The 17,335-nt window shown below is 38.1% G+C and overlaps 1 protein-coding gene across 6 annotated transcripts in view; it reads left to right on the top strand.

Moving 5' to 3' along the window:
- The window catches only part of myo16 (myosin XVI), a 390,437-nt gene that overhangs the window by 167,770 nt on the left and 205,332 nt on the right, over positions 1–17,335 (top strand). For all 6 annotated transcript variants that reach the window (XM_072578153.1, XM_072578149.1, XM_072578148.1 and 3 more), the window contains one exon: positions 3,245–3,395. In XM_072578153.1, coding sequence (XP_072434254.1) covers positions 3,245–3,395 — 151 coding nt within the window. The remainder of the gene's footprint in view (positions 1–3,244; positions 3,396–17,335) is intronic.

Genomic DNA, 17,335 nt, shown 5'->3' with positions numbered 1-17,335 from the left:
AATACTGGCACCTCCACATTATGTTGCTAATGTGAGGCAGGTCAGCTTTAGGAGTTAATTCTCCATCTAGCTGCTCCGGAACTGGTCTGTGGCCTGGGTCAAGATAGGAGTGGTGCTGGAAAAGCACAGCAAGTCAGGCAGCATCCAAGGAGCAAGAGAATTGACGTTTCAGGCAAAAGCCCTTCATCAGGAATGAGTCCTGTTTCCTGGGTGCTCAGGATTTCATTCTTATTTAACTTCCAGCTAATGTTTCAGTCCCTAAGTTATCCTGGTTTGCCTTTCCAACAAAATATGCCAGTTCCTAATATTAGAATAGGAAAGTTTTGTTACAGTCACTTATTTTATTTTACAAAGTGTTTTGGCTGTGCAATTTTTCCCATTTAGCTTCTAATCAATTTATTTTGGTTTGTTTATTTGGACCTTTGTCACATTTTATTTCCTTTGGTCAAATTTTTGGTGTCTTTTTGGAGCTACCAGTTACAGGTTATGAGTTTTAAGACTAGTCCCTCTCACTATTGTCACATTAAACTTAAAGTTGAGTACCAAATGGGGCCCAAAAAGATTGAAGTTCTGCACGAATTGGAGCAGTCTAACTACCTCAGAGAGACATGGACCTAATAGTCCAGCTGTGAGCAGTCATACAATGCTGTCATGCCTTGGAGGCTCAAAATAAAACATTAAAGAAAGTTTCTAATCTTCCTGTGCAGAAACAGCCAGTTTTCTCACAACAGTTGACACAACAAAGAGATAAATTGACTTCACAGAAATATTGAAAGCTCCAGATCACTGTGACTTATTAGTTGAGGAAAAGATCTTCTCCAACTAATGAGTGATGATCTTATGTTCAAAAAAGAAAATCGTGAGATTAAAAACAAGAAACTTTGTTCAAGTTAATCCTTGTTAATGATAGAGATCGCCTGTAGAATGAGAGTGAACTTTTGGAAAAAAAAGCCTTGGACGTACAAGGTGAAATGAACTGAATTGCAGCCTGCACTCCACAATGCTGTGTAGGAATATAAGACAGAGACTGCAGACTAGACATCAATAATGATACATTTTTTATTTTCTGTTGAAGTTAAGAATTGTTCTTAGAGTCATAGAGTCAAACAGCAGGGAAACAGACCCTTCGATCCAATTAGTCCACTCCGACCATGTTCCCAAACTAAACAAGTCCCACTTGCTTGTGCCCCATATCTCTCCAAACCTTTCCTATTCATGTACTTATCCAAATGTCTTTTCAATTTTTGTAACTGTACCCGCACTCACCACTTTCTCTAACAATTCATTCCACACATGAATCACTATCTGCGAAAAAATGTTGCTTCCATGACCTTTTTAAAACTTTCTCCTCTCACCTTAAAAATATACCCCCTGATTTTGAACTCCCCCACGCGAGGAAAAGACTTTCTATTCAGCTTACCTATGCTTCTCATGACATTATAAACCTCTTCAAGGTCACCCCTCAGCCTCCTATGCTCTAGGGAAATATGTCTCAGCCTTTCCAGTCTATTTTTATTACTCAAACTCTCCATTTTTGGCAACATCCTGGTAAATCTTTTCTGAACCCTCTCCAATTTAATAGTATCCTTCCTATAGCAGGGCGACTAGAACTGTACATAGTACTCCAGAAAAGGCCTCACCAACATTCAATACAATCTCAATTTCCTGTATGTTCCCACTTAATGGGCGGCACAGTGGCACAGTGGTTAGCACTGCTGCCTCACAGCGCCAGTGACCTGGGTTCAATTCCAGCCTCAGGCAACGTTCTGTGTGGAGTTTACACATTATCCCTGTGTCTGCATGGGTTTCCTCCCACAGTCCAAAAACAAATGTGCAGGTTAGGTGAATTGGCCATGCTAAATTACCCATAGTGTTAGGTGAAGGGGTAAATGTAGGGAATGGGTCTGGGAAGAGTTGCTCTTCTGAGGGTTGGTGTGGACTTGTCGGGCCAAAGGGCCTGTTTCCACACTGTAAGTAATCTAATCCTATGCTCAAAAATCCGAAGGCAAGCATGCTAAATACCGTCTTAACCATCTTGTCCACCTGAGATGCAGATTTCAAAGAATTATATACCTGAACCCCTAGGTCTCTCTGTTCTACAACACTACCTGCACCTCTCTATCCCAGACATACATCTTTCCCTTACCTCTGTGTTCACTCCAGTCCCCTCCTCCAGATCATTATTTATTAGAATATTTCTTTGAGTTGGAAAATAGAATCTTTAAACTTTAACTGAGCTATCTATCATCCCTATGATACATCAGGAAAAGAGTTTTTTTTAATCTGTCTATGACAGTACAACTTGAGAATCAGTTGTATTTTAAATAAAAGGGAAATACTGAATACATTGTCAGTGGTTGCAGTATATCAATCATTAAGAGACAAACCTGTTACAATTATACATCTGTTCTAATGTCAAATCAATAAATTATGTTACTGCCTAACGTTTTTATGACTCCTTCAATCACTTTTTCAGTCACTAGTCTGAGATTAAGATATAGTCTTCAGCTATTAAATAATTCACATGAGATTACCAGGTATAGATTTCACTGCTTGTGATTCAAATGTGCTTCAGCTCCTGATATGTACCCAAGAAACTATGTAGCTGCTATTTAAAAATATATTAAACTTTGTCCCATTATTCAGGATGCAATATGGACCTTGATCAAGGAGAAACTGTTATCTTCAAGACATAACAGCATATGGCCGAGGATAAATTCTTTATACCAACATCAAAAATCTTTGTAATGATGGGTTTAGTTCTATAACCATCTGTTATTAAATCAGTATTTCAGTTGAATACAGTGAAGGTTTCAGCTGTTTGTATCCACAGTTCACACACAAGTGTTTCAACATGTTTCATTGACATTCAGTTTTTTACTAATCTGTTCCCTCCACCTCCAGAAAATATGTTGACTGAAGTTTCTTAACACATTCATGACTTTAGCTCAGTCTGGTGAATCAGAAACCTGTTGACATTCTCTTTCAATTATTTGATTTCCACCTGGATTTGATATAATACAACATCAAAATGATCTTTAAAAAATGCTAACCATTATCCTGTTTAGATACAAATATGTTTAAAAAAAAGAAAATGATGAATGTTATTCTCTCAACCTTTGATCATAGTGGCTGTTCATAGAGCCTGAACCAAAGGAGATGCCTTGATTTTATTTGATTTTTTTCCTGACTGATAACAATCGTAGGGAATGGTATAACTTGTATATGTATCTTTACCCTTTAGGAACCCATTGGTCCTGTCCATTGCCAAACAGGATAGCATGTTGGAAAAAGACATAATGTTTAAGGACTCCTCTGGGAGCTTGTGCAAACAAAATTCACAAGACAGCAACAGCGACAACCCAACAATGAACAGCACAACCAAACTTGAACAGGTACCTATAAATCCTAGAATACCAGATTTAATCAGTGGTTGCTAAACCAGAGATTACAATGAAACCACAGTAGAGTCACAGGATGACACATTGCTTTCTTACCACTAATATTGCAATATAACACCTGAGCATTTTTTCTTATTTTCTGCCTAAAAAACTTCCATCTATTTGATTTGTTTCAGTTATTAACCTGACCTTGGCTTAACCTTGCAAAATGGCTCTGATTGCCTTTGGTATTGTATGACAATGCAAGTTACTAATTTCTTTTTAAATGATATGTACTCGGAGCAATTTAAGACATGTCTTCCCGTCTTTTAATATGTATTTCTTTAAACTGAATGGAATGAATATAGTGCTTCAGAAATCTTTGCTCAGTTGCCATTAGTCATTATATTCAAAAGTAATAATGATGAACACTAGCTAATAGAAAAAGCCAGACCTAATAAAACTGAACTGAGCATCTTGAGAAGTGTTCCCTCCATTTAGCTATTTAATCCAGTGCTACCCAATGAAAATCGTCATCTGTTCATTTAGTGATTCACAAGGTTCCAGGTGCATCTTTGAATTAACTTGTATTGTAAACATTTCTAAACAATCATTAATGATGTAATGATACAGCAGGTTAGTGCATTATCTTTTCCTGAGAGATGTGCCCAGAATCTGGCCATTATTTTCTCCTGATTGGTCACTGCAATTTTGGAGAAGTCCTCAGTGAACCACATCAACAGAGATTCCGGTCAAAGTTACAACAACCAACAAGGAGAATTTCGAAAGAATTTCCTGTGAAGTATTTGAGTCCAGCCAAAGTTGCTCAGTTGAAAATCTCATTTCTGTGTTACCTGAAAGTTTTCAGCATAAATAATACAGCTGGAAACTAAAGCAAAATATTACAGTCTCCCATTGTTTTAAACAATTACATGAGTAATTGGATACCAAAGAGATAAAATAGAAATAATGAAAGAAATCATTTTGACAAGTCATATTACTTAACAAGTCATATCAGAGACAATAAAACAAAACTGTAGTAAATACAACAGCAGCATCAAATTCCCAAAGCTGATAAACAACCAACAATGACAAACAAACAATTTAAAAAGAATGTAAATGAAATCAACTTCTATAACATGGCACGACTATTTGGGGCGAATATATGTTCACCTTCGATACTGAAAATGTTCACATTTGCTGTATTTTAGTGGTTTCGCTGTTGACTCTGAATCAGAATGTTGTGTGTTCTTCTTCCTGTTTCAGTAATTTGAGCACAAAAGTTTAGACCAACACTGAAGTAGTGCTGTAATGTTAGAGGCGTTGCCTTTTGAATGAGATGTTGCAGCAAGATACATCTACTTTCTCAGATAGATTGAAGAAGATTATTTCAAAGATGAGGAAGTCTTCCCCATTGGCCTGGGCATTACTATCCCTCAATCAACAGCATTAAAATGGATTAGCTGGCCATTATCCCAGTTGAGGGAATTGTGTGCCATGTTTAATACATTGAAATGATAACTGCAGGCAGAATTTTCCCAAGCTGAAGGAATGTGGACAATGGCATTTAAAGTGGGAAAATATGCTGAGGGTGAGGATGAGATATTTTCAATATCAAGAAAAATGATTCTGACTTTCTCCTTACCATTTCGATGATAAGATCAGAATCTCACTGATTTGTGGGAATTGCCTTACGTCCATCTAATGGCATATCATTGATACATTTATATTCAGCATGCAATTCCCACCACCCCCACCCCACGCCCACTCCCCCCCCCCCCACCCCCCACCCCCCCTCAAGATCTTAGATGGTGATAATTCATGAAATGAAAGTCAAAGTGATTCCCTGGCTTCTCTAGGCTTTTATTTGAATAACCATGATGTGGAGGTGCTGGTGTTGGACTGGGGTGGACAAAGTTAAAAATCACTCAACACCAGGTTTTAGTCCAACAGGTTTATTTGGAAGTACTAACTTTCTGAGCACTGCTCCTTTGTCAGGTAGCTAGTAGGGCAGGATCATAGGGCTTAGAATTTATAGTAAAAGATCAAAAAGTCATACAACTGATGATATTGAACAAACGTAGATTGCTGTTAAATCTTTAATCACTTAGAATGGGGATGCACGTTTAATATTCATCCACCAGCATGTCCTTGAATGTTTCATTGGGAAGTATTCTTGTCCATCCTTCATCTGCTCCTTCCAGGACATTGTATACAATGATACACAGCCATCAGTGCACCTACACAGGATACATCGTTTAGCTGTTAGTCTCATTCCTTAACACGCATTCACTTTGCACTTCCTTGGATAGTGCCAACCTCCGTGAATGACATAGCTTTCCTGCCCTGTGGCTGAAAAGCTCTGTTAAGAATTGTAAAGGATGTGGTGGTTGAGAGCTGTAGAGTGCAGATGTTGTATCCAAAAGTGAAGCTTGTAGTCCATCAATTTGTAAGCCTCATTTGTGAGGCTTGTGTGCAGAGACAGACCTAGAGTGCATATGAGATAGAAGGTGATGGCACTTAACATTACCGAGTGCAGAGGATCACTGACCTTTCTCCTGCACTTCTATATCCCATCTGATCCTATGAGCAGCACTGACTCAGGCGAGTTGATTATCTTTGATGCCTTACCCTCCTTCCCCTGGTGGTCTATCAGCTAGAGGGTTGTCCTTCTCTCAACCACCCTTTCTACGATGACTTCCATGTCTTTATCAAGAAAGCCTGGTGCCATCTTCCCTTTTTGAGACATTACAGTAGAGAATGAGCTGCTGCAGGGTCCTAGAGTCCAGCACTTCAACTGGTCTGACTTTGGATGAATTTATTCCACCTCGGCTGCTACAATCATCTGGCTTCAGAAACATGCCAGTGAGCTGAAACTTTCAAAATTTTAATTCAATCATTTTGAGCTGTTGAAGAAGTTTTTTGAAAAGTTCAAACCATTTTACAAATCTCTGCAATTATTTCCATAAAGATCCTCAACTCTTGATGTTCGAGGTTTTATTAGGCCTAGATAAGTCAATGAAATTGGATTTAGACTCGATGTTGTATTTATGAACGAACTTCCACATATGGAGGAGAATCTGTAGGATTGACTGAGATGTTGTGAGGCAGGTTTAGGATATGCTATAAGATAAAGTCTTTAGTAATCATGAGGAAAGTGGATCTCTCAAAAATAAAATACATTGGAATTGCAGTGAATGAAAAAGTGAGTTCTCCACTAAGCATATACACTACTGTCTTATTCCACAAGTAAGCGAGAAGTAACGCTATCATTTTTCCAATTGGTTATACCCAAAAATGAATGGGAGGCTGATTTGTGTGAGACATATGATACTGATTCTAAACATGGCGTGATTTGATCCCTTTCAGATCTTTTAACAAAAAGCTTGTAAATTATTCACATAAGTCCTTGCAATATGACACACCAGCAGTATACATGAGAATTTCTATAAAATTATCTTGCATAACAAGAAAGGAGTTTTGTATGTTAAGGAGGGCCAATAAGCTGGGGTCCAGGGAGGACAAGTGTGAAAATGAATACAACACAGAATTGCAGGGAACACCATTGCATGTGTATGCTTATCATGTGCAATCAGAGGTTGAAACATATTATCCAGTGTGAAAATATTACAGAAATGTGAATTTTTCTTCAGAGAGTGCATATGCACATATAAGATGGTTAGCATTGTGTTGCCATCATATGCTGACTGATTCCTCAATGCCCTGTAGTCTTTTGAGTCAAAAATGCATTAGTGGCATGAACATGAAACATAATCCTGGATCTCCTTGTAGACCAAATGTTAATTACAATCTGTGGTTTTTTTGTTTGAAGAAAAAGACAAAGAGCCAAAAGTAGATTGCAGGTGTAAGTTCAGTGGTTGACTGGAGTGTGAGAGACTCCAAAATGCCACACCTGAGGTGTCAGAAAGTTTCAAAGGTCGAAAATACACTATCAACTGAATGCTTAAAAAAAGATAGCAGTCTTGGCATGCAACATGTTTGCACTCACCAGCCACCACCACCCCCACCAACACCCCCCCGCACCCTCCCTCATATATGCCCCCCTCCCCTTTTAAAAAATATAAAAGGACAGAAGTTAAAACTCGCTCAGTCTAACTGTTAATATCCAAATGCATGGACTTAAGTGCTGTGAAGGTCATAGCTCTAACAACAGCCTTATTTTTGGTTAATCATCCAGGGACATAAATGTTACTGGATGGACTAGCATTTATTGTCAATCTCTAATTGCCCAGAATCAGTCACATTGCTGTGGATCCGAACTCACTTGTGCTTCAGACCTGGAAATTATGTCAGGTTTTATTTTGTCAAAGACATTAACGAACCAAATGGGTTTTTATGACAATCAGCAGCAGTCACTGTTAGGCTAGGTTTTTAAAATTCCAGAATCTTACTGAATTCAAATTTTACCACCTGCCATTTTGGGATTCAAATTGATGTCCCCAGACATTAGCTTGGATTTCTGGATTGGTTGTCCAGTCGCATTATCACTAGGCCATTGTGTCCTGTATCGATATACATCTTTTATTCAGTCAGAGGATGCATTCTATTTTGCTCAAAAAACACACAATCTGCAGGCAGTCAATCCATGTAATGTTTTATAAATTCCTCTTTGGAAATAGAACCAGTCTGACTCAAGATTGGGATACAGACCTCTCACCGTCAGTGCATTATCTGAGCTGAAATGCCACCTTTGTTTTTAATAAAACCTTAAGTTATCTCGAGAATGTCTCTTAAAAGAAGTTCTGACATTTACATATTAATGAACCAAAACCTGCAACCCGTTCAAAAAGATGCAAGACTAAACAGCAATCTAGATTTGTTCAAAATAACATTTCAGCTGCATGACACTGTAATCTTTTGCTATAAATTCTGTGTCTTACGATCCTTCTCCATTGATACCTAAAGAAGAAGCAGCGCCCCACAAGCTAGTATTTCCAAATAAACCTGTTGGACTATAACCTGGTGTTGTGTGATTTTTAACTTGATCTTGACATTGCCTGTTAACTACCAATATCAACAATACTGGTGACAACCACTGTAATGGCTATGGTATTCAGCTATACCATTCATGTATAATTCAGATTCTTATTTGTAAACCTTTTATCAGTGTGTGTGTGTGTGTGTGTGTGTGTGTGTGTGTTTGTGTGCTGTAAATTCATGAAATCCTGGTGAAGTTGGCTCTTTATAAAACACATGTTCATTTTGGACTGGAAGAAAGGCATCTTTGAGTGATGGGATCCTTCTGAAATTAACCTTCTTGCGATGAACTAAGGGGGAGAGTCATTCACCAATGAGAACCAGTTTTGAAGTATTTTGAAAACCCTTTGCTCATTAAACAAATCCATGAATATATGTTTTTCCTTCCTTTGTGAGGAGTAGGATTGGTTTATTACTTGCATGCGGGAGAAAAGAACAACGCTACTTGCTTAATGCATGTTCATTATGTCAGATCCTCATGACTTAACGTTTTCAATCTGATGTACAAATGTTGCTAAAGTCTTCAAGGCATTGATACAGAGATCATTTTGGTCATTAATATCCTATCCATTATTCAAATCTTTAATGAGTCCCTTAGAGCTAGTAATAACTCTTAAAAAAAACAGACAAAACACAATGTGTATCAATTATAGGAATATTTCTGAAGAGAGCATTAACTTCAACACTCATCTGTTCATTGTATACCCTACATTTTGTAAGGAAGCAAATCAATTTAATGACCTAATTATCAACTGAATAAATCTGAATAATTTGCCTGAGTAATACCCAGCCACTCAGTGCTCCATTTACATAGAGGGGAACAACATCACTTTATTTTAGCCTCATGTGCCTCAACACAAGAAAATACACTGAGTAAGGTTTGAAATAAATTGAGATAGAAGTTGCCTTGAGCAGTAACGAAACTAGCTGAATACTGAGTAGAAACTATTGCAGCAGCTATACTGATACAGTGCTACATACTTTGCCCAAGAAGATTTTCATCTTAGCATCACCATACAGGAGCATTTGGTAAACTGTAAAACTTCAGCTTAAAATAATTTAAGTTGCTGCTACCCATTGTGCAAAGTAGTTTTGTATAAGCAGGGACGCACTTTAAGGGTTTAGTGATTAAATTAGGAACTAAGATGAAGCAGAGTGGGATCATCGTATAATTTTATGATGAGAGCTAACAAGATTAGAACAAGAGCTGGCAAAGATACAATGGATAGAATAGCCGATGCTGCATCATTTTACAATCCTGTGCATCCAATTGGAACTTCTACAAGTGTCCATTGAATGTTTCTTCTTGAAGGAAATGTTGCTGTATAATTATCTAATATAATCATGGTTTTCAATATGTTCTATTCTATTACATTTCACACAGCGTACTTTAAATTTGTATATGAATTTAGAAGATTCCTGCTTGATTTATTTTAGGCTGAATGATTTTGTCGGACTTAATGAGTTTGAATTGTTAGTTGTTGCAGTGCCAAGTCAAGTCTGTTATAAATCAAGAATTTAAATTGAAAACAAAGCTTGAGGAGGTTTAATCCATGTTGTCTTAAATTAATTCTGGACCCAATATCAAACAATCATCCATGAAATAGATGGGCTGGATGTTTACCCTTGATTGTCAGAACCCCATTCCTAACTCTACTGGGGGCTAGAATGTCCCAAACATCAGACTTTTGTGGGAGGCAATCAATTAGTGGTTTGCCTCCCTGGAGCTTTTTAATAACAGATGGTAGATGTGATCAGGAAACTGCTAGTAAGACCTTATTTTGAAAAGAACACAATAAGCATAATTGTCTGTACACTACTACATGGAGGCTATCCATTCAACTTGAGAAACCACCTCTGGAAAAATCATACAAAGGCAACAACACATCCGAGCATCATGTTGTAGTCTGAGATGTCGGTGATTAGACTCTAGAGATTTATCAGCCTTTAATCCCATCAGTTTCCCCAACAACCATTTCCCTACTGATACTGATTTCCTTCAGTCCCCCCCTCTGCTTTCCCCAAACATTTTGGGCTGTTATTCTTGTTGTCTTCTGTGAAGTCAGAACCACAATATATGTTTAATTGATTTGTCATCAGAAATGACTTCCAGACTACTCAGACCGCTTGGCATCAGGGTAGCCCACAAATCTACCAACCCAGTTCTCCTAGCTTAGCTTTTCTCTGTTTGGAGAAAGTGAGCACTGCAAATGCTGGAGATCAGAGTCAAAAGGTGTGGGGCTGGAAAAGCACAGCTGGTTAGCAAGCAGTAGTGTTTGAGGCTGCTGGTCCAAGAAACAGCTACATGGAAGAGAGTGTTCCATGCTGCCATTTCTCTGACATCTCTCCTGTAAGACCCTGTGTTTGATTTTACCTTTTGTCCCAAGGATTGCCTAAGGGGATTGTTGCAAGTATTTGGAACAGCATCAATATATTGGGATTATCTGTTGGGTTTTCAGATAGTTTAGGTTATTCAATATTCTGTTCTCTTTTGTTTGTGCTTCTTTTAGCAATCTTGTGAATAATACTATTTTGTTTAAAGCTAAGCTGCATCTCTCCTGGAATATCCATTCTGCACCTGCTTAAAACAACTAGCAATGTTAGGGGCTGAGCCACTTTCTTGAAATGTTTTGAGGGGGTCTGGTCTGGCCCATAACAATATAAGGGATACTATTGGATCCAAGGAGGAGCATACATAATGGCCAAAACATAGCAGCAACCTGAGAATTGGGACCAGTTTAGATTTCAGCAAATAGGCATAAAGGGACTGAAGAAGATGGGAAATATAGAGTTTGCGCGTAATATTGTGGGGAACGTAGAAGTGAATTGTAAAAGCTTATTTAGATAAAGGGAGAGACAAAGGTTGGTAAAATCAAATGTGAGCTTCTTACAATCAGAAACGGGAGAGTTATATTGGAGACTAAACAGCTGGCAAATCAGTCTGTAAGTTAGCTCGCTGAGCTGGAAGGTTTGCTTTCAGAAGTTTCATCATTATGACTAGGTGACATCATCAGTGAGAGTCTCCAGTGAAGTGCTGGCGGTATGTCCCGCCTCTTTGTTTATAGGTCTAGGCTTCTTAAAGGTGTGTGATGTCATTTCCGGCTCTATTTTTTCAAGGAATGGTAGATAGAGTCTAATCTGCCCTATGGTTGATTAGACCATAGGTACAATGGGTTGCCAATTATTCCTTTGGAATGGGTTTCCAATTATTCCTTTCTGACTGCATAACACCCAGTCTAGGATGGCCAATTCTCTAGTTGGTACCTCAACATATTGATCCAAAAAACCACTCTCTACCAATTCCAGGAATTTCTCTTCTGTGGTGTTACTGATGTGATTTGCCTAATCTGTTTGCCGATTAAAGTCACTCACAAGTGCTGCTGTACCTTTATTGCTTGCTTCTGTAATATCCTGTTTAATCTTTTCTCCCCAGCATTTTCACTATAGGTTGGGAGTCTATATGCAATACCACCTGTCATTTTCTGCCCCTTGTTGTTCATATAGATTCCATTTCACCTGAGCTAATATCTTTCCTCACAAGTGTGTTAATTTCCTCTTGAACCAGCAAAGCCCCCTCCCACCTTCCACCCCACCTCCTTTTCTTTTTCATCTGTCCTTCCTAAAAACTGAATATCCCTGGATATTCATTTCCCATCCCTGATCACACTACAGACTCATTTCCATAATCCCAATTATGTCATAACTATTTATATCTATTTGTTGAACTAATTTTTCCCTTTTGTTATTCATGTTCCACCCGATATGACAAGTCCTTAAGGCTTTTTTTTTTAACATTCTGAGTCCTGCTTGTATTATTTTGCCTGTTTGATTCTTCCTCTTGAATTCTCTGCCTATAGTTTTTCTTATTTTCCATTCTGTCTTTTGTTTTGTGCTTCTTCCCAGTTTGTCTATCACCTTGCATAGATTCCCATCCCCTTGCCATTTTACTTTAAACCTTCCCCAACCATACCCACAAATACTACTTCTTCCTTCAGAAATAAAAATAACACGCCAAGCATTATCAGTAAGTTGAGTGGAGGTTTTTTGAGCCAAAGATGCTTTTGAAGAAACACAGGATCGAATGTCTTTTAAAACCAGGAGATGTTATTTTCTGTGACTTGGCTGCTCTTTCAGGTTAATGCTTAGCACATGTACAAATTTGAAGATAGGACATAGCAATCAGTTTGCCCAATTTGAGGTACTCCCAATTTTCTGGTAATTAAACTCCAGTTGAATCACCGATCAAGTGAGAACAAATTCGGGATCAAAGGCTCATATTATTTACCATTACTTTTCTTGGATTTGCCACTCTCTTTAAAAAAATAAAGCATTTAGCAATAATTGTTATTCTTAAGAATTTAGGCTATCTCTTACACAATAAGTCAGGTGGCACATAAACCACTAATAAAAGAATGGAGTGGGAGTCTGTAAGATCTAGCAATCTGAATATTATTTTTATGTCTCCAGCTATTGTCAGAATAAAGAATAAATGTTTATGACTCACTCTCAGAATAAACTCAGCAGTTGCTGGAACTTTTTGAATATGTTGCCTTGACATATTGGACAATGACAACCTTTCATTAGAGGTGACTCAGTCTAGTTGTAGTTGATTTTTATCCTGAACAATTACAGAGTATGTGATTAAACTGTTGCCTTTTCACTGCAATTGCAGGAGGGTTGGTGGTGTTTACAAAGGAAACTAATAATTTGGTGACTACTAATGGCATGCAGTAAACAATTATGTATGTTTATCAAAAAAACTCATAAAGCATTAACTAAAGTAACAAAAAGAATTTGGTTTTTTAAATGATTTAATTTTAGTTACAAGGATTTATAACCAAATAAATGCCCTGAAGGAACATGTATTGCTGGATGTATTTACAATCTGCTTAGAAAATTATTCATATCAAGACAGTCAAGACTATAATGACATCTGTAAAATAAATTCATATTACAGCCAATTATTTAACTTGCCTCAGTTTAAATGAGAATTATGAAATGAAGTAATATTTCAATATCATCATTCAAAGGATGCAGAATCCTGCAACGGAAGCAATTTGTAGTAATACTATCATATGTGTTTCATGCTAAAGTAATTTTTCTGGTATCTCTCTATTATATTATCAAAGCCAATAACTTACTATTTTTTATTCACACGTGGGATGTGGGCATCGTTGGCTTGGTAGTGGTGGGGAGCTGCCTTCTTGAAACCACAGCAGTCCACATGCTGTAGATAGGCCATAATACCCTTAGGGAGGAAATTCCAGGATTTTGGTCCAGAGACAGTGAAGGACTAGTGAATAATTTCCACGTCAGGATAGTGAGTGACTTGGAGGGGAACTTGCAAATGGTGGTGTTCCCAAGTATCTGCTGCGCTAGTTTTTCAAGATAGAAATGGTTGTGGGTTTGGAAGGTGCTGTCTAAAGATCTTTGGTAAACTTTGCAGAGTATCTTGTAAATAGTATACACTGCTGTTACTGTGCATCGGTGGTGGAGGAAGTGGTTGCTCATGAATGCAATGCCAATCAAGTGAGTGGATTTGTTTTGGATTAAGTCGAGTTTCTTGATTGTTGTTAGATTTGCACATATCCAGGCAAGTGAGGACCATTCCATCACACTCCTGTCTCATGCCTTGTAGTTGGTGGACAGGCTTTAGAGAGTCAAGAGATGAGTTATTCATTACAGTATTTGTAGCCTCTGACCTACTCTAGTAGCCACTGTGTTAATGTGATGAGTCCACTTGAGCTTCTGGTCAATGGTAACCTAAGTGTGTTTGTAGTGGGGAATTCAGTAGTGGTAACACCATTGAATGTCAAGGAATAGTGATTAGATTGGTTCTAATGAGAGATGATCATTTGCCTGACACAGTGTGGTGTGAATGTTACTTGCTAATTGTCAGCCTATGCCTGGATAGTGTCCAGATCTTGTGAAATTTGAGCATGGACTGCTTCAGTATCCGAGGGGTCACAAATAATGCAGAACATTGTGCAATCATCAGCAAACCTCCCCACTTCTGACCTTATGGTGGAGGGAGTATCATTGTTGAAGCAGCTGAAGATGGTTGGGATACTACCCTGAGGAACACCTGTAGAGATGTCTGAGCTGAGATGATAAACCTCCAACAACCACACCCATCTTTCTATGTGCCCAGAATGACTCCAACCAGCAGAGAGTTTTCCACTTGATACCAATTGTTCCTGGTTTTGTTAGTGATGCTTGATGTCAAGGGCTATCACCCTCATTCTTATGCAGGTTGTGCTTCTGTTGAAAGACAAGCAAGAGTGAGAGAGACATCTGTATGTGTCATGACTGAGAATAATTTCTACATACATATTAGAACAGAAATATATGAATTTAGTCAAAAAACCAGAAAGGCAGATTGTCATTCCACATAGTGGGGAATTAAGGACACATCTACAGACTCCAATGCATTTTGCTGTAGGAAGAGCAATAGAAGAGGAAGATGAGGCTTTCCCATAAGATAATTTTAGTACCTTGTTAATAACTTGGACTATATGGCCTGTGGATTGAGAGTTGCTGTGGTTATTTCTATGTAATTGTGTTTAAGCATGAGAAAAGCATATTGTTTAAGGGAAAGTATCATTTCGACCTACACAGTAGTAGTGATGAAAGTAAGACTCACAAAGGTCATAACCTCAGTCACTTTAATCACTGATTTCCCTAGAGTCTGATTGTTAAGTATTGTACCATAATTAACTACAGCAGCACAATTCAAATGCAACAATAGCAGTTTTAATCACGTAGCATGTTTAATGATATAAAATGCCCCCAGTACTTAACAAAGTTAATCTGAGCAAAGATAAGAGAAATGTTTAGGTGAAATCCAAAGAAGAATTTTCCAAATGTTATTAATTCCCTGATTCTATCCAAAATGCATTTCTTTTCCTTTGTCAGCTGAATTTGAATAACTTAGTTGCATGCAAATATGTTTGTTGTAAATATGGGATATTGTGTGGATAAAAGGTGCATTTTTTTCTTTATTCATTCCCAGGATGTGAGTATCGCTGGCTAGGCCAGCATTTATTGCCCATCCCTAATTGGCTATTACTTAATGAATTTAAATTAAAAAGAATTTTTACAATCAACTCTTTTTATGAAATGAGGTGAATTGGCCATGCTGAATTGTCCATAATGTTCAGGGATGTGTAGGCTAGGTGCATTAGGCAGGGGCAATGTAGACTAAGAGGTTAGGGGAATGGATCTGGGTGGGATACTCTTCGGAGAGTTGGTGTGGACCTGTTGGGCCAAATGGCCTGCTTCCACACTGAAGAGATTCCATTCTCTTCTATTTTTATTTGTTAGAACTATGTCATCTTGACCACAGTCCTTGCCAGAAATTTGCAAAGTTCAATGCTGAGTCAGAGTCATCACAATCTGGATTCACTAGAGTCAAGGCAAAAAAAAAAGGCACGGCTGAGGACTTTAGCAGCAGATGATCTGAAGCAAGGGCAGAGACAGGCAAAATCAACTGGGTGGAAATAGACCATGAAGAAAATGTGTGATCAAATGCTCACCTCAGGGTCAAAGAGGATTTCAAGCAAAGATATTTGCCAGAGACGCCAATATATTTACACATTCCTTTCTCATAAATTTTATGTTTAAAATTATAACTTCATTTATGAAATTTTATTAAGGGTAATACATTATACATTTGAAATAGACCTTGAATGCATAACAGCTTTAAAATAAGTCTTTCTTCTTTGAGTCAAGGGAAGAATCAGAGAAACAAAACTGTCTTCAGAATATGTATTCAGCTCTTCATACCTAATTATGTTTGAGTCAAAATACAGTAGCTTTGATTTGGGTGATAACTGAGATGTGAACTGAGGCTTATTCAATGGATTTGTGCACAAAATATAACTTTATGGCTTTGAACTTGTTGCATTAGTTCATAGAGTCAGAGAGTCATAGAGATGTACAGCATGGAAACAGACCCTTCGGTCCAACCCGTCCATGCCGACCAGATATCCCAACCCAATCTAGTCCCACCTGCCAGCACCCGGCCCATATCCCTCCAAACCCTTTTTATTCATATACCCATCCAGATGCCTTTTAAATGTTGCAATTGTACCAGCCTCCACCACTTCCTCTGGCAGCTAATTCCATACACATACCACCCTCTGTGTGAAAAAGTTGCCCCTTGGGTCCCTTTTATATCTTTCCCCTCTCACCCTAAATCTATGCCCTCTAGTTCTGGACTCTCCCATCCCAAGGAAAAGACTTTATCTATTTATCCTATTCATGCCCCTCAATTTTGTAAACTTCTTTAAAGTCACCCCTCAGCCTCTGACGTTCCAAAGAAAACAGCCCCAGCCTGTTCAGCCTCTCCCTGTAGCTCAAATCCTCCAACCCCGGAAACATCCTTGTAAATCTTTTCTGAAGCCTTTTAAGTTTAACAACTTCCTTCCGATAGGAAGGAGACCAGAATTGCACGCAATATTCCAACAGTGGCCTAACCAATGTCCTGTACAGCTGCAGCATGACGTCCTAACTCCTGTACCAATAAAGGAAAGCATATCAAATGCCTTCTTCACTATCCTATCTACCTGCGACTCCACTTTCAAGGAGCTATGAACCTGCACTCTGAGGTCTCTTTGTTCAGCAACACTCCCTAGGATCTTACCATTAAGTGTACATGGAATAGAACAGATCTGCAGATGGAAAATTGCTCATGCAGACACAGAGACAGAAGTTGTTCTCTATTTAAAATTATTTTAGGATAGGGTATAAGGAGAAGGGTGAGACTTTTTGGTGTTCACCTGTAATAAAATATAAAATGAATAGTCGTTCCCCATTAGTGTCAGAGTTTCCCTGCTCCAGCAGAATCTTTAAGAGGGGAATATTTCTCTCTGAGGTGGGAAATTAAAGTGTTTCACTGTATTTTATTGAATTTGTACTGTAAAATACATGTGACAATAAAATCTAAATAAAAAATA

Source organism: Chiloscyllium punctatum, chromosome 9, assembly GCF_047496795.1.
Source record: "Chiloscyllium punctatum isolate Juve2018m chromosome 9, sChiPun1.3, whole genome shotgun sequence".
NCBI lineage: Eukaryota > Metazoa > Chordata > Chondrichthyes > Orectolobiformes > Hemiscylliidae > Chiloscyllium > Chiloscyllium punctatum.
This window is presented reverse-complemented; position numbering and strand designations above follow the sequence as displayed.